This window comes from Daphnia carinata, chromosome 7, assembly GCF_022539665.2.
Source record: "Daphnia carinata strain CSIRO-1 chromosome 7, CSIRO_AGI_Dcar_HiC_V3, whole genome shotgun sequence".
Classification (NCBI taxonomy): Eukaryota; Metazoa; Arthropoda; class Branchiopoda; order Diplostraca; family Daphniidae; genus Daphnia; species Daphnia carinata.
In genome coordinates, this window is record NC_081337.1 from 8850051 (window position 1) to 8876668 (window position 26618).

The 26618-nt window shown below is 38.7% G+C and overlaps 5 protein-coding genes and 4 long non-coding RNA genes across 10 annotated transcripts; 4 read left to right on the forward strand and 5 right to left on the reverse strand.

Annotated features, from left to right (window-relative positions):
* Positions 1-460: 460 nt before the first annotated feature.
* LOC130704164 (uncharacterized) lies at positions 461-2096 on the forward strand. The gene is made up of 6 exons (XR_009004878.2): positions 461-509; positions 568-707; positions 778-961; positions 1024-1117; positions 1279-1368; positions 1469-2096. It is a non-coding gene; the product is annotated as an uncharacterized LOC130704164 (long non-coding RNA).
* A 1022-nt stretch (positions 2097-3118) lies between these two features.
* Positions 3119-5097, reverse strand: LOC130704155 (uncharacterized). The gene is made up of 7 exons (XR_009004877.2): positions 4947-5097; positions 4822-4893; positions 4624-4763; positions 4370-4553; positions 4214-4307; positions 3963-4052; positions 3119-3862 (listed from the first exon to the last, which is right to left on the reverse strand). It is a non-coding gene; the product is annotated as an uncharacterized LOC130704155 (long non-coding RNA).
* Positions 5098-6376: 1279 nt separating this feature from the next.
* Positions 6377-9276, reverse strand: LOC130703414 (pre-rRNA-processing protein TSR1 homolog). Its single transcript, XM_057524911.1, has 7 exons — positions 9085-9276; positions 8754-9024; positions 7625-8694; positions 7345-7562; positions 7027-7290; positions 6646-6955; positions 6377-6588 (listed from the first exon to the last, which is right to left on the reverse strand). Exons 1-7 carry the CDS (start codon positions 9194-9196, stop codon positions 6398-6400), a joined length of 2436 nt encoding a protein of 811 aa, XP_057380894.1. The 5' UTR covers positions 9197-9276; the 3' UTR covers positions 6377-6397.
* An 875-nt stretch (positions 9277-10151) lies between these two features.
* Positions 10152-11656, reverse strand: LOC130703866 (3-hydroxyacyl-CoA dehydrogenase type-2-like). The gene is made up of 6 exons (XM_057525323.2): positions 11507-11656; positions 11235-11291; positions 11059-11166; positions 10878-10962; positions 10532-10821; positions 10152-10464 (listed from the first exon to the last, which is right to left on the reverse strand). The coding sequence occupies exons 1-6, from the start codon at positions 11513-11515 to the stop codon at positions 10246-10248; spliced, it is 768 nt and encodes a 255-aa protein (XP_057381306.1). The 5' UTR covers positions 11516-11656; the 3' UTR covers positions 10152-10245.
* A 94-nt stretch (positions 11657-11750) lies between these two features.
* On the forward strand, positions 11751-12795 carry LOC132088173 (uncharacterized). Its single transcript, XR_009421469.1, has 2 exons — positions 11751-12251; positions 12341-12795. It is a non-coding gene; the product is annotated as an uncharacterized LOC132088173 (long non-coding RNA).
* LOC130704148 (uncharacterized) lies at positions 12452-13635 on the reverse strand. Its single transcript, XR_009004876.2, has 3 exons — positions 13086-13635; positions 12848-12991; positions 12452-12734 (listed from the first exon to the last, which is right to left on the reverse strand). It is a non-coding gene; the product is annotated as an uncharacterized LOC130704148 (long non-coding RNA).
* On the forward strand, positions 13402-15802 carry LOC130703846 (apolipoprotein D-like). Its single transcript, XM_057525298.2, has 7 exons — positions 13402-13548; positions 13635-13778; positions 13859-14029; positions 14098-14149; positions 14225-14376; positions 14494-14665; positions 15327-15802. Exons 2-7 carry the CDS (start codon positions 13656-13658, stop codon positions 15506-15508), a joined length of 852 nt encoding a protein of 283 aa, XP_057381281.1. The 5' UTR covers positions 13402-13548; positions 13635-13655; the 3' UTR covers positions 15509-15802.
* A 234-nt stretch (positions 15803-16036) lies between these two features.
* LOC130703980 (apolipoprotein D-like) lies at positions 16037-17220 on the forward strand. 2 transcript variants are annotated; one of them, XM_057525448.2, is made up of 6 exons: positions 16037-16123; positions 16218-16309; positions 16389-16430; positions 16570-16783; positions 16848-16999; positions 17074-17220. In XM_057525448.2, the coding sequence occupies exons 2-6, from the start codon at positions 16229-16231 to the stop codon at positions 17218-17220; spliced, it is 636 nt and encodes a 211-aa protein (XP_057381431.1). In that variant the 5' UTR covers positions 16037-16123; positions 16218-16228. The 2 variants fall into 2 exon arrangements, with proteins under 2 accessions (XP_057381431.1, XP_057381440.1); XM_057525457.2 differs by lacking the exon at positions 16037-16123 and having other exon boundaries at positions 16168-16309.
* Positions 17221-17322: 102 nt separating this feature from the next.
* Positions 17323-22834, reverse strand: LOC130703236 (rab3 GTPase-activating protein non-catalytic subunit-like). Its single transcript, XM_057524785.2, has 20 exons — positions 22682-22834; positions 22427-22609; positions 22287-22368; positions 22097-22220; positions 21843-22026; positions 21445-21781; positions 21143-21378; positions 20862-21066; positions 20693-20806; positions 20258-20633; positions 19784-20192; positions 19560-19714; positions 19236-19494; positions 18991-19176; positions 18883-18923; positions 18685-18817; positions 18438-18619; positions 18153-18374; positions 17963-18091; positions 17323-17881 (listed from the first exon to the last, which is right to left on the reverse strand). Exons 1-20 carry the CDS (start codon positions 22764-22766, stop codon positions 17435-17437), a joined length of 4089 nt encoding a protein of 1362 aa, XP_057380768.1. The 5' UTR covers positions 22767-22834; the 3' UTR covers positions 17323-17434.
* Between the last annotated feature and the right edge of the window lie 3784 nt (positions 22835-26618).

Consider the following 26618-nt stretch of genomic DNA (forward strand, 5'->3'; position numbering starts at 1 on the left):
ATGATTCTTGTTCAAAATTTAACAAGGAACACGAAAATGAAATTTGTTTTTACCTAGAGTTTATGGTTTTTGAATAATCAAAGACGTTTGATGTGTCCCGCTAGCGCTGTAGCGTACTGGCGCGCTAGTAAAGGATTTCGATTCGGGCCTACTTTTATGGCAATCCGTTTTACATGAAGAAAAAAAAAATGGCGGAAAAAAAAATCGCACTTTTTTCTTTTTTTCCGACACGTAGCCATCTACCGCTCAGACTCGTTATTACTGGCGTAGGCAATTTCAGTCCATTGGATGCCATTCGCAGTTAGTTCAGTAGCGTGGATGGAGAGAATAACGCGTGGCTGGAGGAACAATTGAAAAATGGTTAAGATAATACAACAAAAGGATGGTAAGTATAAACATATTATATTGGTTTTCAATTATTAATTATTGTTTATTAGATCAAATTATGAAGCTGCAGGCCCAATTATTGGAACAACACAAAATATTAGATAACAGCAAAGCTAAGGATGGTAAGGCCTAATACATAATGATTCTATTTATTTGCTTTTATTCATTTGTGTTCTGTAGCTCACATTTTGAGTCTACAAGCTGAGCTAGGGGAAAAGAACAAATTGGAACGGAACAGTTTCCAAACAGTGAAGGAGGTTTTTCCAAACTCATCCCTAACTGAACATGAGGATGAATTGGCATTAGGCGAACACAGTCAGGTACCTAAACATTTCAAATAAGAATACAAAATAAGTATAGAATTTTAACAAACAATTATTTATTGTTTAGTTATTCAGTCCACCACCTGACAGTGTGTTATAGTTAAATTCTGTTAGTGCTGCACTAAAAGAATTGTTAGTAATAAGTCCATGCAGCGAAGGAAGTGAACAATTGTGGGACTGTATTTGGGCTGAAAATGGGTGTGGTACGGAAACCCAGAAATAGCACGAGTTCAACATAAAACATGAATTAGGTACTTTTCGGTTTTTTGTCTATCGAAAAAGTATTTTTAATGCTATTTTTTTGCATTCACAGATTTTTAGTGGGGGATCAAGTCAAGGCTGGAAGTGTTACAGGATGGAAGAGTGAGCCTACAGTTGAAAAACACTGAAAGTGCATTACCATTAAGGTATGAGGTAAAGTAATAGAGTATGCAAATTGTCTAATGAGAAGTACCATCTTGTGTGAATGAATCCTGTGTAACAGCAATCCTTTATAGTTCTGTCACAGCTAGAAGCCTCAAATAATTCTGCTTCTCTTGCTAAAGAACAACTTGTCCTTTACATTCAGAGTGTTGGTGAAGCTGGGTACTTAAATCGCCCTAAAGATGTTTCGTTTCGTTGGCATTGCAGCGATGAACATCATACATGGACTTTTTAGGTATGAAAGGAATTTTCTTGAAAATTTCGAATTTATGACAAAGCATTTCTCCTGCTTTTTGCTAACCATGTCTAATCTAAAAAAAAAATTTATCCAATAGGAAAGGATTTTTAACATACTGGGAACACAACTATCAACAATGCAACATTCTAGGGGTGCTATTTTATCATTCAAGAGCCTTATACAATGATTTTCATCTGCAATTTGTATGGCCTTTCCCAAGCTTCTGCTAGAAGTTGAATCTATAAGTCATGTAAGTCACATGAGCAACAATTGAGATGCTTAATGGTGTTGTTTTTCTTTTCTTAGCATAGGTTAATAGTAACATTGGATCTGAAAAGATTCTTGGTTGGTGCAAGACACTGAATAAATTGTAAAGATTGAATGGATGACATGACATTTCTATACTTAATTTGGATTCCCGAGACGGTATTTTATATTTAAAAAATTGAAGTGCATATCTGGGCTCCCTTCCTTTCCGTAGCCCCGTTTCCCCTTGACTCGTAATAAGCCCGTAGGGGGTCATGCCCCTACTGTACGGTATATATAAAAACAACATATACCGAGGTTTGGAGGGCTCTGGCCGGAAAGGGGACGTGGGGTGCTGCTTAGTCCGATGATGTGTTCACGGAGGGCTCTGTGGCTGCCCACAAATCCGAACTAAAGGTTAATCGCTCCTGTAAAAATGTTCCAAATCTTCAGCTCTTCTTCCGGCTTCTCTTAGCCAATCACCGGGTAATCTCCCCGGTGGGTCAACAAGGCAGTGTCTCCCCCTGCCTGGGTTGACGGCAACTTTTGAAAGGGCTATTGTGCCTTTTTAAAGTAAAAATAATTGTAGTGTGCAGAGAATTGTCAATAAATTTTTTTTTATAAAATTTTTTTGCAAAATTCGTTTCTTTCATTTTCTGTGTTAGCTGTGTTCACACATTATATTTATCAACTTTTTTTTTTTTTTTTGCTTTGCTTTATTTGTGTTTGTCACCTTTGATGGTAAGCATTGTTTCCATTGGTTTATCGTTTATGTGTAAGTATTCAATTATTATTTATTACACTCTTTGAATTCTTCAACTTGGATTCAATGAACAACGTGTAATATCTGGGTATTTTTTGGAGTTATTTTTGTATTTTGTTTTACTCGTATGGGAACCGATCCCCAGACATTCAGCGTGCAACACCGATGCTCTAACATTGAGCCACGAGATATATCTAAATATTTTATTATCGCATATCATATGTTATCGTCTAGGATGTTTATGCAGTCTTTCACAACTATATGTTTATCTTTCTTTTGCTTTCATAACGTTCATAGCTCTGTCGTAGAGCCTTTAGCTGCGATACCTGTTACACTGGGTTCAAACCTCAGTAGATGTGTATAAATGAAGTAGATTAAATGTAGAAGAGTATATTGCAGAATTGCATTTCAGTTTTATTCTCAGTGTAAATGCAAGTCCACAAGTGACTAGAAAAAAGCCAACTTGACATCATATGATTCATGGCTCATTGGTAGAGCATCAGCGCGGTATGCCGAACATCCAGGGTTCGATCCCTGGATAATAATAGAATGCTTACAGATAAACGATAAACCAATGGAAACAATGCTTACCATCAAAGGTGACAAACACAAATAAAGCAAAGCAAAAAAAAAAAAAAGTTGATAAATATAATGTGTGAACACAGCTAACACAGAAAATGAAAGAAACGAATTTTGCAAAAAAATTTTATAAAAAAAAATTTATTGACAATTCTCTGCACACTACAATTATTTTTGCAACTTTAAAAAGGCACAATAGCCCTTTCAAAAGTTGCCGTCAACCCAGGCAGGGGGAGACACTGCCTTGTTGACCCACCGGGGAGATTACCCGGTGATTGGCTAAGAGAAGCCGGAAGAAGAGCTGAAGATTTGGAACATTTTTACAGGAGCGATTAACCTTTAGTTCGGATTTGTGGGCAGCCACAGAGCCCTCCGTGAACACATCATCGGACTAAGCAGCACCCCACGTCCCCTTTCCGGCCAGAGCCCTCCAAACCTCGGTATATGTTGTTTTTATATATACCGTACAGTAGGGGCATGACCCCCTACGGGCTTATTACGAGTCAAGGGGAAACGGGGCTACGGAAAGGAAGGGAGCCCAGATATGCACTTCAATTTTTTAAATATAAAATACCGTCTCGGGAATCCAAATTAAGTATAGAAATGTCATGTCATCCATTCAATCTTTACAATTTATTCAGTGTCTTGCACCAACCAAGAATCTTTTCAGATCCAATGTTACTATTAACCTATGCTAAGAAAAGAAAAACAACACCATTAAGCATCTCAATTGTTGCTCATGTGACTTACATGACTTATAGATTCAACTTCTAGCAGAAGCTTGGGAAAGGCCATACAAATTGCAGATGAAAATCATTGTATAAGGCTCTTGAATGATAAAATAGCACCCCTAGAATGTTGCATTGTTGATAGTTGTGTTCCCAGTATGTTAAAAATCCTTTCCTATTGGATAAATTTTTTTTTTAGATTAGACATGGTTAGCAAAAAGCAGGAGAAATGCTTTGTCATAAATTCGAAATTTTCAAGAAAATTCCTTTCATACCTAAAAAGTCCATGTATGATGTTCATCGCTGCAATGCCAACGAAACGAAACATCTTTAGGGCGATTTAAGTACCCAGCTTCACCAACACTCTGAATGTAAAGGACAAGTTGTTCTTTAGCAAGAGAAGCAGAATTATTTGAGGCTTCTAGCTGTGACAGAACTATAAAGGATTGCTGTTACACAGGATTCATTCACACAAGATGGTACTTCTCATTAGACAATTTGCATACTCTATTACTTTACCTCATACCTTAATGGTAATGCACTTTCAGTGTTTTTCAACTGTAGGCTCACTCTTCCATCCTGTAACACTTCCAGCCTTGACTTGATCCCCCACTAAAAATCTGTGAATGCAAAAAAATAGCATTAAAAATACTTTTTCGATAGACAAAAAACCGAAAAGTACCTAATTCATGTTTTATGTTGAACTCGTGCTATTTCTGGGTTTCCGTACCACACCCATTTTCAGCCCAAATACAGTCCCACAATTGTTCACTTCCTTCGCTGCATGGACTTATTACTAACAATTCTTTTAGTGCAGCACTAACAGAATTTAACTATAACACACTGTCAGGTGGTGGACTGAATAACTAAACAATAAATAATTGTTTGTTAAAATTCTATACTTATTTTGTATTCTTATTTGAAATGTTTAGGTACCTGACTGTGTTCGCCTAATGCCAATTCATCCTCATGTTCAGTTAGGGATGAGTTTGGAAAAACCTCCTTCACTGTTTGGAAACTGTTCCGTTCCAATTTGTTCTTTTCCCCTAGCTCAGCTTGTAGACTCAAAATGTGAGCTACAGAACACAAATGAATAAAAGCAAATAAATAGAATCATTACGTATTAGGCCTTACCATCCTTAGCTTTGCTGTTATCTAATATTTTGTGTTGTTCCAATAATTGGGCCTGCAGCTTCATAATTTGATCTAATAAACAATAATTAATATTTGAAAACCAATATAATAATGTTTATACTTACCATCCTTTTGTTGTATTATCTTATCCATTTTTCAATTGTTCCTCCAGCCACGCGTTATTCTCTCCATCCACGCTACTGAACTAACTGCGAATGGCATCCAATGGACTGAAATTGCCTACGCCAGTAATAACGAGTCTGAGCGGTAGATGGCTACGTGTCGGAAAAAAAGAAAAAAGTGCGATTTTTTTTTCCGACATTTTTTTTTTTTTTTATGTAAAACGGATTGCCATAATTTTCGTGTTCCTTGGTTAATGTTGTATCAGAATCATATAGATTTATCCATATTTAATGATATTATTTTTTAATAGGTCAAAATTTTAAGCCCGACAACATAAGCCTTACAAAATAAGCCCGACTTTCTGTTTTTTTATGTTTAATTCAAAAACTATAAGGCCTATTAAAAAATAAACCTTATTTTCGTGAACAGCACTCCATTCTGCATCGAAATCATGTGTTTTAAGCAAAATTTAAAATTTGGCCAAAAATGAAAAAGTAAGAAGGCTATAGCCTTCTCACTTTTTCAATTTTCGTCAAATTCTAGATTTACTTAAAAATACATTATTCCCATTTGAAATTGATCGCTGATCATGAAAATCGGGTAAATTTTTATATTAGGCTTATACTTTTTGAATAAACCGTAAAAAACAGAAGCCCGGCTTATTTTGTCGGGCTTAAAATTTTTTGCTATTAAAAAATAATATCATTAGATCTAGATAACTAAATATGATTCTTGTTCAAAATTTAACAAGGAACACGAAAATGAAATTTGTTTTTACGTAGAGTTTATGGTTTTTGAATAATCAAAGAAGTTTGATGTGTCCCGCTAGCGCTGTAGCGTACTGGCGCGCTAGTAAAGGTTTCGATTCGGGCCTACTTTTGTATTAGATTACTCAAAAACTATAAATTCTACGCAAAAACAAATTCCATTTTCGTGTTCCTTGTTAAAGGAGTTAAAGGAGGAACGTTCCCGTTCACCCTCTTTTGGTAGGAGGAGGGCTATCGTCACGGTCTTCGCTGACTGTAGCTCCCCCCCCCCCTCTTTCAAAACATTAGAATAGCCGAAGTACAGGACCCTGCTTACTACAAAAACTGTGTCAATCCAGTCAGTGTCAGTCACCATCCACGCATAAAAGATGAAAAAAAGATTGCTGCATTTCTTATATATTTTGCGGACATCCATCCGGCAGGATTTCACAAGAGGCTTCCTATACTAAAAGACACGAAATAACTGGCAAAGTTACCTTATTTTAGGTTAAGTTTATCCGTCGTCACCAACAATAGCAAATGCGGAGATCCGTTACAGACTATGTTTTAAAATATTAATTTTAATTTTTATAATTGTAATTTTAATCTAGCAAGGCCAAACTTAACCTAAGAACCGAAACTTCAACCAACCAACATAAACTAATTAAGAAACGAACTTCCAACGATGAGTGCTAACCGTTTTATTTTTATGACATCAACTGGTTGGCGGCATCCTCCATTTCTGCTTCATGGTTGTATAAAGGAGGCGGAAATGCAACATTCGAGTCGTAAGTCCATTTGGGGAACACACGCTTGTAAAGATTCATCATAACGGTATCTTGCGATTTAATTTGCCCATCAAATACACATTTCATGTGCCCATGTGTTCCAAGTGGTTCTGCAGAAAAGGAAAAGATTAAAACAACCTTGAAAAATAAACAAACCAATGCATTACCTCGAATATGACCTCGTCGACCATATTTTGTTCTCAGCTCAACTGGCTTGAACCAATCTATGTCTTCGCGATTAAAGAACATAAAGCGGAGAACAGCCGATTTACGGTGTACCTTGAAAGGTGCTCCGCTCAGCACAGCTCGTTTGACTGCAATGCGGTCAGGATTTACTGACAATACCGATCCAGTCGCAACCATGATTTGGCTTCCATCTTTCTTTTCCCGAAATACCAAAACAGACGCGGGCGGAAAGATAATTGGAGCGTAAAGGGTTGCTACCACCACCGATTCCGGTCGAAAAAAACGCTCATACTACAAAAATGAATGTTGGGAAAAACAAATAATGATAATAAGAAAAGTGGAGTAAAAACAGGAAAACGTACTTTATGCTTATTGGCTGCAGTGTGTTGACTAAAAATGGGGGAGGCAGCATAACGTCGATAGCCGCAATGAAAGATTAATCGTTCTTTTGAAGGAATCGCTTGCTGATCACGAGCATTCTTGAACCTCTTGAGAATAAGATTTACCACACTCATTTTCTGTTCATGAGGCAACATGCCGACCAGTGTTAATGGATAGCCAGTTTGCAAGCTCGCTGGTAAATGACTGGGGACATTCTTGACATGAACTCTCACGTACCATCCAGGCTACATAGAAATGAAATTCAAAAGAAATTCTTAAGCCTACTAGGAGTTAATCACCTTAGCTCCCGTCCGCTCTTCTTTCAAAATTCGCTTTCGAGTGCGCTGAAAGTTTTGAAATTGGAAAGTTCTAGAATAGTCCATGGGCAAATTTTCTTTCGGATCCCAAGGTGACGTGCGGAAGGATTTCAGACCACGATATTTCTGAAAGCGCACTTTAGCCAAGGTGTCACGCGGTGTGTCAACTTCATCGGGGAAAAGCTCATCCTCTCGAGCTTCTGCAATTTTTTTATTGATTTTAGTTTGTTATTATATGGCTCACATTAGTTTTAACGCATACCTTTAATTCTTTCTAGATCTTTTTCTTCATCAGCGAAATTAACTTTCTTGTCATAGACATGAGTATCTTCGCCTTCCATTTCTACGGATTCCATTTCGTTTTCTTCGTCTTCTTCATCTTCTTCAGATGAAGTTCCACTTTCATCATCATCTTCAATCATATCTTCACAATCGTCTTCACATTCGTCTTCCCAATCGTCACTGTCGTCGTCTTCTTTTTCATCTTCTTCTTTGTTGACATTATTATCATCATCTTTGATCCATGCAGCTTGATATTCTGATGTACCCTTTGGGACTCGCTTTTTAGTTTCTGTCTCTTCTTCGTCTTCTATATTGCCATCTTCCAAATTCTGGTCATCCATTTCTTCTTGATACGGCCAAGTCTGCTCGCCATTCATGGGGTCAGGATCGTTTTCTGATTTCAGCGTTTCCTGAAGTGAGGGATTGGCCTCTTCAAGGAATATAAATTCTCTTGGATTTCTTTGGACTTCGATTCGTTCCATTTGAAAATCCCCCCATCCCGGTATATGAACCAAGCCATTTACATTTAAAGGTTGATATCGCACATATCCATCAACAACTAGCGTACCAACGGTTGGATCATCCAGATTTTGCTTGAAATTTACTTCTTCACAAAGGAAATGGCACCTCATATTTCGCTGGTAAACAGGTCGCTGTTTTTGGGATCCAATTTGATGAAGCAGCCTGAGAGCATCACTCTCATTTTCAATTATTTGAAGTTTCTCTGTAGGTACCATCTGATCCAACTGTTTTAGAAGCAGTTTTTTATAGTCATTACGTTTCTTTGCAGAAATCGCATCGATGTCATTAACAACGAAAATTGGAGATGGAAGCCCTTGTGCCATGATGGCTGACAGTAATTCTTCACCACTACTGTCAAACCCTAGCACTCTTTCATTACATGTTGAATGTGACACACAACTGTCACTGTCCGATGGAGGTGATGCAAGAAATATAACACTATCAACTACTTTACAAGCATCCAGTGCGGCATAAAGATCTCCAGGTTGGGGGATTATCAAGCTGAAGTTCTGTCTAAAACGTGGTATACTTAAAAAATAATCAAAATTACATTTCTGAGAAAATTCTGAAAAATAAAATTTTATTACTTAATGTTCATTACGTTGCAGCCTGTAATTTCCACTTTCGCATCAGCATCACACTCTTTCAATAGTTTTAACAATTTTTCAATATTGGCAGATTCTCCCAGTGGAATAATAGCAGATAGAAAAGGTGCTGAATCACTTCCCCCTATGGCCCTCTTTTTAGCCAGAATATCTTCTCGTTTTTTGGATCTTAATTGGTTGGCTTTTTTTCTTCTTTCATCACGTTTTAATTCTTGATTCTTTCGCTTTGCTGTTAATTTAACATGAACTCTACCTGAAATCAAAATTTTCTGAATGACAGCTGTTCATTAAAACTATAAACTTCAGCACTCACCTTTGTTGTTCTTATCAATTTCACTTTTGCTTCTGTGCCTGCCAGTTTTATGCGATTTATTTTGTTGTTTCAAAAGGCCAGGTCTGTGTGACGCCTGTTCACCTCCAGCCATTTTACTAGAAATAATCCTAGTTTCAATGCAAAACTGATGAAGGTTTACTACGTCTATCTCTGTCACACACGTGGTCACAATATCACAAGCAGACGACAAAATGTTTACCAGGAAAATGCTTAACAAGATGATGCTGCTCTACAGTCTGCGCCAGTATAAGTCATAAAAAATTTAAAATCATGATATCATTATTCATTATCATACCATCATGGATTCGTGATTCATAAATCATAATCATAGCAAATTAAAAATCAGCAAGTAGCACTTTCACAAAAATAATCGGCGAAGCGCCTGGGAAAAGGTAAGTTGTAGCTAAGTTGTCCAAAGAAGACTTATCACGGTAAACACGCTACACATTTTTATAGAATTTTGAAATTGTAATTTACTAACCGCTTTTTTGTACGTTAAAAATAAAAATAACTTAAATTTTTTCAAAAGATACTAAAAAGTAATGTTACTGAAAAGGGTTTTGAATGCGTCGTTGAAGTATCTTAGAAATGCATCTCATTTTAAAATGTTACTTGTTGCTAATTTTCCGTCAAAATCCACTTTCACCAATCTAAAGCCATCAGTCTTCTCTGTCAATTTTCTGACTGAGCCTGGTTGCAATATTACTATTATAACCGGCTACGACCCGCTTTGTCACCGCGATATGGCGAATGTTATATAACTCTTCTCGTAAAGAAACTGAATCAAGTTCTAATTTTCAAATCAGCAATTAGTATGGAGACGGATTCCTTATTTTCATCAGACGTTCAGTATAATCCGTGGTTTGTTTTGCTTCTTGTGTTGTCCACTGAAACTTCTTTCCGTCCACTAAAGCCGAACTTTCCTAAATACCAGTTTTTGTTAGAGATGTAGCCAGAAGGAAATAATACAAATTTTAGATTCTCCTCTAATAAAGTAAGTTTCGACTGGTACGGCACAGCAAAAACTAACGCGAAATTTCTCGTGATACGCAATATAAAGATTTTATTACTATTTTCTGCAAGATTATCTTTGTTAGAAGACTTGTTCACTCTCATTTAATTGCCAAGCAATCACTGCTTTCAAGGCTGCATGCGAATAGCGCCGTCGACACGAACGACTTCTCCGTTCATCATTGGGTTGAGAATAATCGATTCTACCATCATTGCATATTCGTCTGGTTTGCCTAAACGTTGTGGAAAGGGCACAGTTTTCGCCAAATATGCCTGAACTTTTTCCGGCAACGACTCGAGCAGAGGGGTTTTGAATAGTCCAGGTGCAATGGTGCAAACTCGAATACCCTATATAATAATAAACGTATGGCTAAACATTTTATACGTTATCTACATCGAGCTCTTAGAAAGTTACCTGAGAAGCGAGGTCTCGTGCGATCGGTAACGTCATTCCAACAATGGCTCCTTTACTTGCAGAATAGGCAGCTTGCCCCATTTGACCTTCAAAAGCAGCCACGGATGCAGTATTAACTATCACTCCTCGTTGACCATCTTCGTTCGGCTGATTCTCGCCCATTAGGCCAGCAGCCAGACGAATAACGTTAAAAGTGCCAACAGTGTTTACCATTAACACTTTGGTGAAATCTTCCAGCTTGTGTGGGAGATTCTTGTTAAAATTGTATGTTTTGAAGGCAACACCAATGCCTTCATTTATGAATCATTAGCTATAACTCTATAAACTTTCAAAAGAGAACCAGTACCTGCACAATTTACTGCAACATCAAGCTTTCCAAACTTTTCCTTTGTCATTGAAAGAGCATTCATAACATCTTTTTCAGAAGAAACCTAATAGGAAGGAACTTGTAGCTACTGTGACAACTAATCTCTACATCTGATTCTTTGTTTGAGTCGATTTGATTTGAGTATATATTTTTGCCTTACATCTGTGGGAGCAAAGATTACATTCCCTGACATGCCAGCAGCTACTTGTGATCCTTGGGAAGTTGGCAAGTCGCACAGGACTACCTGCCCACCTTGGCGAACAATTCTCTGCATAAGATGAGGTTAACAGTACAAGATTACCTTTCTGAAGGCCTAATAAAGAAAATAATTTATACCTCAACAGTTGCCCGGCCCAAACCTGAGGCTCCACCAGTCACTAGTGCAACAACACCCTGTTAAAGGGCAGTATTAAAATGCAACAGTGAAATCATGTTGAATCACAACCTTACATCTACATCACCACAAAGATATCCTATAAGTAAACTCATGAATTGATTTGCAAATACCTTCATGTGTGACATAATTTTACTTCAAACTATTTTAAAGCTAAAGGTTTTAAAGGTGTTTTACAATAGGCTATATTAATTGAGAAATGGTGGTTTATCACCTTCAACATTTTGTGAACCAAAAGGAGAGGTTTTTCGAATTACACAAGCCTTATCTCGCACAATGCCGTGAAATGGAGAGATTGGATGTAGCCAGCAGACGACTACCCGTTTTTTCTATTGCAGCACATTTTTTGCTCCAATATACTGAACTCACAACTCAGCTTTCAAACCCTTTAAACCGTCACTTCATCCTGGTAAGTAACCCATCCCGTTGTGAATCTGAACGGGCTGCACCATAGTCAATAGGTTTAGCAAATAGATTTATGGAATGATTTTATCATCTAGCAATAACTATTAGGTATCGTAATAGCTAAGCTGGAGGAATGGATTACTTTACTTACAGCGGCGAGGTGATAGACGAAAAGGTGGAGTTGGTACTTTGGTCACTGAAAACTTCCCATAGTAACAGTATGTTGGAATACCGACAATGAAGATAACAAATTGAAGGCACAATTCGACTGGGACTTGATATGTTGAAAGCCGGCTACGTAACCACGGCAAAAAGGAGAACTGTGTGCTGCAAATAATAAGGAAAATCTAAAATGTTATTTTGCTACGAAAACAACGGTGTCATCCGAAATCATGGTGAAAACGCACTAGCATCGTATTTAGAAAAATTAATCTACAAATAACGGTCGAAAGATGGATACCTGATACGGAGACCTTTTGCCAAATCATTCGATTTTTAGAAAACTATTTTAGGGTCAATGACCGAGACCGACCGACTTTAGCACCAATGTCTAGGTATATAAAGGCCATCGCAGTCTTCTTTTTTATCAATCTTCTTCGAAGCCTACAAATCATCATGAAGATTTTACCACTGGCAATAACAGGACTGGTATTGGTGTTGCTGATGTCCTTGTCGGTTATGACCAGCAAAGTTACTGAAAAAATACGTGAGAATACCGCTGCCAATGAAGAAGCTCCCCGTCAGCATAAACACATCGCAGGCACGTTCTTTGTTATTGGTTTCAATACAGTTGACTTGTGCTCATAACAGTTTTGTATAGCTAAATTCCTGTGTCCTCCGGAAGCCTGTTCACCCAGATGTGGCAAAGGTTTTCACTGCATGAAAGGCCAATCACCCAAGGAGCCACCTTGTTATTGCATGCTGGACTCGGATATGCCATAACAAAAAAGGATCTCATTCCGTAGTCCAAGCAGATTGATCACGATGGCATGCGTAAATTGATGACGTCATCTAATTCTTTCAGCCACAATGTCCACCTTGTTTCCATTGAAAAGAGAGTGCGTAAAAAAAGTATTTAATAGAATTCGTGAATCACAATTTGCGGTTGAATTTCAAATGACGAAGTAACTCTAGTCACTAATGTACTTACGAAGTGAAAAGTCACGCGTGGCACACTTCCTGCATGCGTCATGGCGCTTGATGGGTAATTCCAGGATACGACGTAAAACAACTGTCAATATGATGACTCATTGCTCATCCACCCATGACAAGTTATTAGACAACCTGTATAAAACTTAACAGTATCCAAAATCACTTTAAATTAATGGAAGTTCAAAATAATGTAAAACAGGCTAGATCGAAATTAATATTCAAACATATTTTCTTACTTGTCGTAGAGGCGACGAAAGTCATTAGGAAGATATGCCAAGATGAATTTTAATTAATTCCGTACAGGATATCCTTATTTTAGTTATCGGTCCCACAGTGTTTTCCCACTTGCTTATTGGTTGCAGAGCGTGTTATAATTAGTTTTTTTTTTATTATTTTTTTTTCTTTCTTCTTTGTTTCTTTTCTTCTTTTTTTTTATTTCTTATTTCTTATTCCTTTTTTTCTATTTCTTTGGAAAAAAAGGAGAAAGAGAAGGATGAGTGGAGGAAAAGGGAGGATGGAGGAGTGGTCTGTGGCCGTAAGGCTACGGATATGGTAGTCAGAAACCAGTTGTAGAACAGTGAACTCGGTAGCCATCGTATTTTCAAGCCCTTAAAACAAGGCTACACAAGCTTCTTTTGTTCAGTAGCTCTCAGTTCTCGCACTCATAAACAACGCTTGCCTTTTTGCTTCTATCCGAAGGTAACTGTTTTATCCTGAAACTACAAATTTCCACGTGCTTTTTTAATAACAGAACGTGTCTGGAATGTCTTCTTTTGCAGTGCCAGCAAAGCTTGTTGAGTTGAAAAATGGCGATCAAAACATCTATTGTGATGGTGTTAATGGTATGGCTTGCTGGCGTCCATTGCCACACTTATTATCTGGGTTCATGTCCTCGCGTTGATCCCGTCAACGATTTTGACATGTCAAAGGTACGATTTAAAAATAATCAATTCATTTGCAGCAAGAAGAATAGTTTAACTTTGCAAATGGTTTGATCGATATGATGTAGTTTCTTGGGCGCTGGTACGTCATTCAAAAGTTCTCCACGGCTTCCTCTTGTTGGACGTATGACTTTGTTCGCAACAAGACCGATGATTCGCTGAAAATTGTCCAGTCACGCGACCATGTCGCTTTGGATACGGTTGGGCTTGACAACAACTATCGCTACACTGGGACTCTGGTATGTTCTACACGAAAAGGTTTCTTTGCCCTATTGTCATGATTTTATATTATTTCGGTTTCCTGTAGGATGTACCCGACTTGAACCGACCAGGCTTTATGCGTGTACGTTTTCCAATGAGTAAGAAATTTTCCTTTGAAAATTAACAAGTTAAAAAAAAGTCAATAATTTTTAAACTTGTACTTTTACCTGAAGGTTTAGCAGGCAAGGCCGATTATGTAGTTTTCTCAACGGACTACGATAACTACGCAGCCATTTACAGTTGCCAAAGTATTCTGTTTGGCCATCGTCGTTCCGCTTCTATTCTGTCTCGTCGCCCGACCTTGGATCAACCATTCATTAATAAGGTTAGTTAACTCTTGTTTTACAAGATACTTAGTATAATCTGGTGGACAGTAATTGACGTTTCCTGCTTGATTCGTTAGGCTAGCCTTGATTTAACCAATTTAAATTCATAACAACAGGTTCGCACAAAACTGGAAAGCTTCGGAGTGGATCCGCACGATTTCTCAATTATTGAACATTCTGATTGCAAGACCCTTCCTTCAACGAGTCTGCTGAATGTCGAGGTCAATCAAAATACGTTTAGTACAGGAAATGTCGTCAACGTTGCCAAGGACGTCGGGAAAACCGTTGGTACGATTAAGTTAAATTAACTGCAGGGACAGGTTGTTGATTAGATGCTTTTGAGAATTTCCAGAGTTCTTTGCCCAATTCCTATAACACAAGCTAACTCCAATCAATTAACCCATTAACTTTGTATCAATAATAATTTAATTTACGGTAATTGCATTTATTTATTTTTAAATTTAGAAAAAATGAGGATAACTTCAGAAAAACTATGGGAGCTTTTTTCGTTGTTCATATTTTAATTTGCCCTAACAACGGGGTAAGTTTACCCGGTGGAGGCAAACTGACACCGGTGAGGGGCATAGTGTGCATGAGAAAATAATTTTTTTTTACTGCCAGCAAATATCCTAACACATCAGACGAAAAACAAATCAATGACAAAAGTGACCACGACAAGGCTTCGCTTTGACTAATTGCCATATTCGCTAATTTAAACTGTTAAAACAGAACGAGGATAAAGAGCAAATATTGCATTAATTTCACCACTAACATACTGCACGCGTTTAACAGGTTTTTTTTTTTTCATGAACGAATAAAATAATTCTATACGCATTCCTACCACCCACTTGACATGAAAAGATTACTCGATAACTTAACTACCCTTGTGTCGCTTACTTTAATTTTAAATGCACTCAACCCAATGTTATTCTGTCTCTTTCATTTTTAGTGAACGGCGTTGTAGATGTTGCCCAAGGAGTTGGTACAATCGTCAATCGTTTGGCCAATTCTACATCAACCAATAATGCCGTGGCTCCGGCAGGAAATGCTAACAGAGACGTCGAATTTGTAACCGTTGGAAACCGCCCGAATGAATCCGCCTTTTTACGAAGAATCGAGGAAAATTTGTAAGATTCAGCGAAAAATGATATTGCTTGTTACTCCCCTTATTCCTGATTCATTTTTATCAATCGTTCTCAAAGCGCCTTTTTAAAGCATAATGCGCTCTACGTAGATAGTAAACATCAACTTAATTACCTACACATTAAAAAAAAAAAATAGACTATTGCTTTTTTTTTCTCCAAATTTCACTCATCAACTAGTCTTTGTGTAATCCATTGTAACTGAAATAAATTCGTGCAAACAGATTGACTCTCATCATTCTCCAATGCACAATCCGCCGGATGTACGGCTATCACCATTCAATGGATTTCACAATCTATTCAAATACTAATAGTAATGATTGAATATGTACCTTATCCGCCATGTGGAGAATGGAGGCCTTGCGAAGGTCACCGGGTATATTTTCTTTCGCTCTTTATGTCGATTGAATTCAAACCTAAAGTGTACAAAATGGACAAAGCAATTTATATGTGAGTCGTAGCTGTCATGTTTGATTGTATATAAAGGCTATTACCGGTGGTCAGCTCATCATTCTGCCACTCACGTTGTCCTGGTAAGTAAAGCAACCGCTGGCTCCTAAGCTTGATTCCACATTCAGGATTTGTCAGATAGTTGTCGACTGAAGTAAGTTTTGGCGATTTACATTGTGTTAAATAGTTCAAAAAATAAAAAAAGCAGAGCTTACCACCACGACAACTTCTTTCCTCATACTTCACAGGGCGAATTACGATGCAGATTCACGTGTTATTCTTCATCACCTTTCTGAATCTCGTGCAGATGAATCGTGCGGATGATTACGGTTGGGGAGAGGTTATTAACTTACAACTGGAACCATTTTGTTATTCTTGATTTCAACCTCGTTTTTAATTTAAAAAATCTTGTTGCACAGTGCCCGAAAGTGAAACCTGTATCCAACTTTGATTTCACTAAGGTAACTAACCACACCCACGATGACACATAATGAATCATCCTTTCCTTTTCCTGCGTTTTACCATTGTGATTAATTTAACATATCACAATGGTAACAAAACCAGAAGCGGAAGAGGAATATTCTAATGTACATTTTTTAGTTTTCCGGTCTGTGGTACGTGATCCAAAAATTTGACTTGTCTTCGCCGTGCTGGACATATTATTTCGTCAACCAGAACGGCATACAAAAGGTCATCCAAAGCCAAAATCAGACGATAAATGAGCGTGAACCGGGAAAAACGCCAGGCAACATAGGGACGCTGGAAATCGTTAATGCCACTGAACCTGGTTTTATGAACGTTCGATTTTCTGACAGTACTTGAAAACAGCTAAAAATATAAATTAATGTTTCCACATGAAGGCTAATTTCTCAATGCAGATATACTTGGAAAAGCTGATTACACTGTATACTTTACCGACTACGAGAATTACGGAGCGATTTTCAGATGCCAGAAAGTCTTGTTTGGTCATCGACGATCGGCTACCATTTTATCCAGACAACCGTACTTGACACCATCGCTTCGGAATCAGGTAAGATGTCAATTGAACTAACTCCTAATATTCGTCGTCTAGTAACACGAAGCTCGACGTATTGCGATTTACAGGCTCGGGCAAAACTGATAAGCTTCAACATCGATATCAGCTCCTTCAAAAGCACCGATCCCATGTTTTGTAAAAACCCAAGGGGATCTGCAGACGATACTGTTGGCCGAAGAAACAACACGCAGGAATGGTTTTTGCCAGAGAACTGAGCAGCGAACCTAGAAGCAGTATTGTTATTACCAATCCAAAACTTAGTAACATTAAATACTTATTCTTCTGTTTGTAAAAGTTTGGGGATTGGATAAATATCATTACTTGATAATTTTCTGTCTATTCCATTGTCTGAATATTTGTCAGTACAACAAAATCCAGGAATCGAAATATATGGGCGCTCTAAGCGAGGGGGGAATATCTGGAACACGTTCAGTTTAGGCTGGTGCTATGTAAAGCGGATAAAAGCGAATGAAGTTCGTTAGCTATGAAATGATCACTACTTTCGTTTGGAATACGACGGAGGCATTCCACTAACAAAGCAAGAGTTTTAGTTGCAGTCGGATTTGGCTCCAGGGCAGCACCTCTGGTGTCTGATGATAATTCACTGAGCCATGCAGTAGTTGTAGGACTCAGCGCTGAAGTATCACTTGGCTTCAAAACATCTTTGAGTCGCCTTCCAGCAGCAACAAGAAGTGTTGAGCCAAGTGTTTCATTGGAGCCAATCGATGGTAGCACTTCATGGGCTAAATGATCCATATGGTTGAGATATAGAAGGTCTACGTACTTGATTCTTAACTCGTCGACATCGACATTCCATTCGTATCCTAGTTTGACGGCTTGGTTTACGTAGTCGAGAGCTAAACTCTGGTTATGTTCCTGGTTTATGACAAGGAGATTGGAAGCCATAAATGGTTTGATTAAAATGATTTGTCTATGGTAATTTCTTCTTCTTCTTACCATATATTCAATGGCTTTACTGATAACCTGTTTCAAAAACTGCAAGCGGTTGTGAACAACAGTTGGATCTGCCTCTTGCGAAGGGAGTGGAGGATAGCTGTGGAGGTCTTTGAAAAAAGCGGATCTCCCCTACAATGGGAAGAGATAGTAAATCCGAAGCTCTTCACACTATTCCAATATTGATATTTACCACTCGTTGATCAAAAAGAGAGAAAACATGCACCCCTTTGATTTCCAAACTGGCGACAAGATGGAGTGTTTGGGCAAGTTGATGATGCAATAGAACCAAATCAATATTGATCAGCCGATGTCGGATGGCTACTTCTTGCATTGGAGTTGCACCTTCACACGTAGACCAGATATCGTCGTAGCGAATAAACAGCGGTGGCTCGATTTCACATGACATGGCAGACTGTAAGTTAGGCATTTACTCATTAAATTACTGAGATTTTTAAACCGTAAGATATCAGTTTACCGAAGTTGCAGTATCTAAAAGTTTCATGGTTATCTCCAAGAAAGGAACCGCCTGATCGGGTGAAGGAAGGCTGATTTTGCGCGATGTAAAATTTTTAGGTAGACGTCCAGTCTTGTCAATTAGGATTGCCAAGTCTTGAAAAATGGGAAAGAAAGACATGGACCAAAGCGTGCGACATATTCCTGTAAGAATTTATAAAGGCTATCAAAAATGCAACTTCAAATTGCGTATTTACAGGGTTACTTACCATGACGTAGAAGATTTGAACGGATAGGTAAAATAGTTTCTAAACTTCGCTGGAGTAACTTCATATTTTTAGGATTCCTGATCCACATGGCTGCGTATTCGACAGCAACGTTCAACAAAATAACATCATGTTGCTACATAATAAAAAATAGAAAGATTGATAATCATTGTGATAATCTACAACATAAAACCGATTTACCGTGCTGAATGGTAAATGTTGGCTGAGGTCACGAAACAGATCTAGGATTTTGCATACACATTTGCTTAATATTTGGAATAGTTAACTACTGATATTTTTACCACGTACCTTGGATGACACTGGTTTCTTCTGAGGTTCCTGTAGATAACTTATCAGCTTCAGGCGCTAATTCTGCATCAGCATCGGTGATGGATTGATCAGAATTTTCTCGTGTCTCTGTCGCCGTTTCAAATATAATTTCCGCTTCAAGCAAATTTTGGGTAAGCCAACGGGCTATCAACTCACTAACCGCACCTGTCAGATATAGTGTGTGAATCAGTAAACGAAACCATTTGAAAAGTTGCAAAATATACCTCTTCCTTTTTGCAAAACTGTGGCAAGGGAAAATTCCAATTTATCCAAATCCTTTTCTTCAACCACGTAGTCGAGGTTTCGACTTTGCGCTTCACGTAGGTGTGCAGGAACATAATGTATTAGTCGCGACAAATAAGAAAGATCTTCCAGCTGCTTCGACAACACGTTCCATGAACAGAAGTCAATCGACATGTCTTCCCAATCGTTCATGGAGTCATCCATATTCACATCGGTATTCTCAGCACCTTTATCATTCAACTATAAATGAAGTTGTAAGGGAGGTGTGTTGGTTTCATTCAAGAAATGCTTAGTGACTTGATTACCCGATTAATTTTTCGCTTTTCAAATTCGGCCATGACGGAACGCACGACAAGGGCTGCACAACAGGCTTGTTCGAGGTTGCAGCTCTTTGAAAGTAGATGTTGAAGATTCTGCCACCAAGGCGAAGGAGATTCCGTATTGCTAAAATATTCAGGCCCTAAAATATGCAGAAAAGCAGATGAAAAAGCGGTAAAATAACACTGCTGGATTTAAGATGAATTCAAACCTGCAGAGTTGGACAATATTTTTAGTAATTTGTGAAAATGTGGAAGGTTTGGCAGAGCTGGAGAATTAAGGTGTAGCCAGTAATCCATCAGCATGGAAACGAGATCTTCAGGCGAAATTGATGATGACTTGAGGATTACTGCTAATTCATCCAAAAGATCAATATTTCGTGAAAAAATCGTTCCCCATATCCAAGAGCTTAAAGCTTTGCGATCATCGTGAGAAAGAGTAGGTTTGAGACGGACGCAATCCTCTGAAGTGCCATGGCTTATAGATAACTCAAAGGCACAGAGGAAGGCATGTATTTCAATTGCTGACTGAGAATTAGGTAGCTGTGCTGTGACTGTAGTGCAGTGTAGAACGGTCCGCGCTATCTCATCCTCATTTACATGAAGGGCGTTTGCAACATCCTTCGAGAATAAAATTTAAAACTGTAAGTGATCAAGGTTATTGCGGCTGTTTGCAACGTGCTTACCTGTAAAGAAATGTGTGATGCACTGATAACGGTGTCATAATCAGGCGGCTGGCTTTGCATACTTTTTAAGTGGATGTAAAGACGGGCAAGCCTAGAAAGAAGTCGGATCCGGGACAACAGCAAACGGCTTTCAGCGTCTATAGCATCTGCTTTGCTATATTGTTTATGGCTGATGATGGAATCCAGACACTTGACAAAGGCGTGTGGATCTACAGGATGCCGGCATTCGAGAAGTAAATCTAAACCTTGGCTGACTATGCTCGCATGACGGATATCCATCAATAGGTCAAAACTCGTCGTACTAGCACTGTGTAGTAGTTCATTACGTAACTGCTGCAGAACATGGAGATCGCGAGCTTTCTGGCTGCTATCACCTCTAAAGATAATAATGAAACAGTTAGATTCCAAAGCAGGTCAGACTTAAGGTAGATATACTTCAACGAGCAATGGAAGGGAACAACTACTTCTTCGAGTTTTCCATCCGGAGTTAAAAGACAGCATTGTAGTTGATCGTTATCGATCGATGAACCAGCATTTGTACCAATAAGCCTAGAAGACATGAACCATTAATAACTTTTGATTGACTAGGTTTATGCCGAATTACTTGGCGCCTTTGCAGCAGTTGAAGGCAGCAACTCTGGTTCCTTGTTGGGGTGTCCATATTTCCAGAATGCCTCGTTTGGTTATATAAATCACAAGAAAAGAAACCATTCTCGGCGTAGCGGAAGTCTCGCTTCCTGAAACTTTGGCACGGGGTTGAACCATTTCTTCCCATGCTGTTATCCATGCACACTGGGCATCTCGGTACCCTTTACGTTAAAACATTAAAAAGAGAGTTAGTGCATTCTGCATGCACCCGAAGGAACGAATTTCAAAATTTCTTACCTTTCCACATTCGCACTGCGATTCCTCTGAGGAGGTCAAGGAGTACCACTCTTCCCAAAGAGTCGGTAATAGCAGCTAATTTCTCATTTGGTGAAACGGACACCGACAAAGCCTCTCTTAAGGAATCCGCCAAGCCATATCTTGGGTACACTGGTGTGGCAGGCTCAGTTAATTGCTTGTCTTTAGGTTTGGGTGAAGTTGAATCGGTAGCTCCGCCACCCCAACCCAACCAGCCACTAGAAATGGAAAGATTCACTATCTGAATCATGTGGAAACAAGAAATTGATTTTTTCAACGGATACCTTGTTTTAGAAAATAACTTGGAAGTAACTTTGCTTGCCAGTGCGTATGCAACGTCAGATAGCAGAGGCGCAGCCGAGCCCTCGACAGCATAATGCCAAGCACAATACGGTTGGCTTCCTAAGGAAAGAATTCCAGTTGCAACAGGGGGGGAATTATTGTAACGTGCCTGGAATCCTCCTGCAACCGAAGCCGTTACAAGGTGGTCAAATTGGGTAGGCGCGTTTGTGCCAAGAACGAAGCAGTCATTTATTCTGCCTTGTTCTTGTAGAGAAAGCTTTCTATAGTGTAATGGCGGATGATGGGAATGCAAGTCGCCCGTTCCATAAAGAGCTCTGCCTAGAATTGCGAATGTAAGCATTACAAGAAATAATTAACGCAAGAGAATAACCAGAATTACCTTTAGCTATATGGCTTCGGCACGCTCTTAGTGAATTAAATAGTCCTATACCTTCGACAACAATTATGATTTTCTGATACAAAACCGAAAACTCCTGATTAGCAGGATTTGCAGGTGAACGATGAAATTTGAGATGGTGAACAGGTTCATCGTGGAATGCTTCAGTCATCAACAGATCTCCGTTCTAAATTGTATGCACCATGGTAAATGTGAGCCACCTATGGTATATAATAAAAATGCCTTGATTAACATACCACTGTATACATTCGCACACATCCAGTATTGAAACCCAAAATAACACAGATCCAATCAGGCATCCCTTCGCTACTTTTCTGCAACGATTTAATTGGTACACACAAAACAGAGGTGATAGTTTCCCTGCCAAAATTAGAGCATTTGTGATAAACTTTCAACATATGGCACTTCAACTGTAATTCAACATACCCAATTCCATTTGATGTGTTTGATATGGGATAGGTGAGATAATATCTTTGAACTTCTTTTTGATTCTTCTTCTCCCATTTTGCTGAAATAAAATTCATGTTAATTGAATGACTAAAAAAGTAAGAATGCAAAGCTATTACAAGACAACACAACATATCTGTCTTCATGGGTTATCACAAGGACTTCAGACTGATCAGAGACTGAAATTAAACAAGATTGGATCCAATTAGAAGAATTTTTATCCTCTTTTGATTCACTAGCATCATCAAAATCTGCCTTCCATGTCCAGGCCTCAGCATCAGACCAGCGTTCATCATCGTCATCTAATGATTTAAATTATAAAGTAACAGTTAATTTCAAGGACAACAGCGCTCCCCAACATTTGAAAGCACTACCATAAACTTCTTGGTAAGGAAACAGAATTCGTTTAATTTTAGCTAGTTCGCCAATCGACGAACGAAGCCTACTTTCACACGACATGGTAAGCTTGACAATGGTGAAACTTCTGTTTACATTTCAACCCGCTGACTGGTTAAAAGAAACTGAACAGCTGGGACAGGAATCAGCTGATTACCATGCTATTCAAGCAAATGCATTAATTCTTAAAGTGGCGCTGATCCGTTATGTTTGCCAAGGTTTAATTAATTTCCAGATATTTTTTTTGTGTATACAAATGCACGTTAAGCATATGTTACAAACAGCGAAGCGCGTTTGACGTGCTCGTGGAGTGTTACACGTATTTTTATAGTGTATCATAATTTTTTTTTTTTGCTGTTAGCCCATTTTATAAAATAACGTTCTTTCCGCTCGTTTACAACATTCCAGCCTTCCCCCCTCTTTGGTACGTCTGCCTCATAAAGTTTGTTGACTTTTCCTACCCCATCCTTGCCGGTTGCGTAAAAGTTACTGCTTTTACGACGCCCAACCAGTGAGGTTGCCCATGGCTCTGTTCGAATGCGATACAGTGCCGGGAATAGTTATGAGACAGCTTTCCGATACTACTTTTTTCGACAAAGATTCGACGCAAAAAAACTTGGTGCTCTTTTGTTTCACAAGATAGAATATGAAAGCAATGAGCGTCACGTAATGACGCCGTCAGGATCTTTCAAAGTTTAAGGGGATTGGCAAAGCTTACAACAAGAAGGAACATAGGCAGACGAAGGTGAAGCATGCTTAGAACATAAAGTCTCCGTACAACTTGGTTCCAAAAGAACATGTATTGCTATTTGCTAGCTGCGTTCTTTTGGAACCAAAAAAAATTCAAATCCTACACCGAGTAGATCCTTGACAGCGAATATACATCTCGCTTCTCGACTCGGTGGTAAGGGCTTTCCTTTTGTAAATAGAGTTCTAAATCAACTGCTCTTTCGCTTCGCAATTCCCGACATAAAAGAGAAATAACGGAGCATATACTACGCCAGTCAAGACACCGTGGGCTATATTATAACATTTCTCCTATTTCCGAATGAAGACACTTGAGTGTTTACCCATAGAGAACATCTTGAAACCTTTTAAATGGTTTGAGTCGGTAAAAGTCTCGCCACCGTAGATCCGTGTTCCTTGAATACGAATATAGTAAGAGTCGGCACGAGCTAAAGACTTAATAGTTTCCTCCACTGTGTGAATGATATTGGCAATCTCCGTCACCTCAGCAACACGAGGTTGATTCCGTCACGGCGTTTTTCTTTTCTTTTCTCTTTTTGATTTTGGGCAACGCTTTCATCTATTCGTTTTTTTTTCTGTCAGTAACTCAATATAGCTATCTCATTCCATGACACATTCACCTTTCTCGCGCTTATAGAAAGAATCGATTTCTTCTGCCTTACGCCGCTGTGAATGCTAATATCAATAAACAAGACGTGACCTAAACTGTTGAGATTTGGTTAACCCATTTGGCACAACATTTCTTTTATTTGCTTATTTTTTTAATTAAAAGGGCAGATTGTTTGAAACTAGAAACTTCGATAAGTCATGTAATTAAGCCCCTTTTTGCTTTTCGTAAGAGATTCTAGTTTTGTACTCTGAGAGAACTGAAAAGTAATAATGAAAAACACATTAAACAGACGACTGAATTAATAACGTAACTGTGAAATCATAGAAAGCATTTTTAACCATTGCTGAGATTTAGCCTTTCTGTTTCTGGCTTGCTCTTGTCGAGCCCACGTTAAGTTACGGTGCAAAATTAATGAATTTTAATAATAAATTAACATGTTACTTCATCGATTGCCTGCGCAATATGGTTTGTTAACCCGTACGTAATCTCTTCATCATTTTACCATCATCCATTTTTCGGATAGGTGTATCAACTTTGCAAAGTATAATTATTAAAGGAAAACCTCCCCGCGTCCACGTCACAGGTATTGTGCAAAGCAGGATTAGTCAGAGAATTAGATTTTCCCCAATTTGCACAAATCCGGTGGATTACGCAGCCCCAGGTAGCTAGTAATAACCGAGCAGGATATGCCGTATTAGATGCTTGAACAAAAGAAAGGACAGCTTAGAGCTTACGTACTTTTACCTTATTACATACCGGTGTTCTTTCCTTTTTTTTAAACGTTCTTGGCTGATTTGCTGACCCTCGTACCAGTTGTGCATTTCACACTCCGCTTTTTAAAAAATACTCTTGATAGCGACCACCTTTGTATCAAATTTTCGTTTCCGGGCATCTTGGTAACCAACAGAAACTTGTTCCATAGTAAGGTCTAAAAATACAACCAATGCAGCTTGTTGTGGTGAAAGGAAGCACCAGGGTCAATATGAAGCTCTATGGAAACATGCTTACACTACGTCACTCGCCAAAGAATACCCACCAAAGATACGAGATCTAAAGAAGTAGGAAAAGCCAGTGGTTTAGCAGAGAGAGAGGTTTCAGTTGTACGCCTAATTGACATAAGATATACAATGTCCTTCTCGGTATTTCCATGCAACGTCGACGTCCATCGGTTATCGATCTAGCAATATCAGATCTTTTACACGGCATCAGGTACCACCTGCTTTGTATTTAAGAGATAAGAACACTCTTAGAATAAACCAGAAAAATATTTAAAAATTTGGAATATTTACCATTTTTCTCTAGCCATGGAATGTCTGGTAGTTGATTTTCCATGTCTTAGCCATGGACTAAGACAACGAGGATGATTCCATTATATTGCAAGCATAGGACTGTGTACACAAAAGACTTCCAATGTATGGAGGCGATTAGAAATTCTATACAACTTTTCTTTGCGGTTACCGGTGTTTCTATTACAGCATCTTTCTTCGGAAGCAACTACCAGCTGAAAGAGAGAGAATGTGGGCTAATTACGGTGGATCAAGCCGAATTTCAACACCCACAAGAAGCCATACAGTACTGCCACTCATTAATGACGTGAAGAAGTTTTGTGGTATATTATTAGTTTTGGCCAAGGGATCGTATAGTTCGAGACTTGCCTCTAAAAAGAAAAAGTAAAAAACCCTACGAAAATGGATTTTTACTTAACACCGGTGTCGAACCCATTTTATTTTATTGATCCGATGACACACTGTCCCTAGCTCGCATCCCAAGCTTAAAAAAGTCTTGTATAATCGATTGATATTGTACTGTAGCTTAACGACGAGAAGAGGGTGACTGCACGTCTCATTTCCTTGTCACATTAAATCTAAAAGAAGATGGAACGGACAACGAGTAGGAGGATTTTCGATCCCTAGCCGACAATGCCATACAGATTTGCGCTCGATCTTGTGGCAGGCCGCGAGATTCAACAAGACAATTTGGACAGGCAGCGTCGCTGACGATGACAACCGTTCAAATAAAACTTCATGAATAGATACGAACATGGGAGTCGATTTACGCACCAACGGCTTTGCTAATGTCACATCGATTATAACGTGACGAAGGGGGGGGGGGGGAATGGTGTATACCGTTGACGGACTTCCTACCTACTCCGACACCAACGCGCTCATTTCCTTCTGTTGTCCAACACATGTCAAAGGGTCCGATATAAAATAATGTCGCAATAGTTCAACATTGACTGTCGCTAGGCAGCATTGCTGGAAGAGTCCCAAGTGTTTCGTAATATCTAGTTACACATTCTCCATTTTCGGACTACCTAAGTTTGCATAACCAATTACACAAACATGGTGAGTGAACATAATTCAAAGTGAAAGGGAGACCTAGTGCATTACCTAGCAGTTTGGTCCGGTGCCAGCAACTGTGATATTAACGACTCCCTGGTGATGTGGTTGTAGACAGACAAGATCACTATGGAAGATCGATACATAGAGATTCCGAGTTTGCTCACTATGCTGCCTAACAAGTGAAAAATTGTACTTGTTTCCTCTGCCATTCGCTTC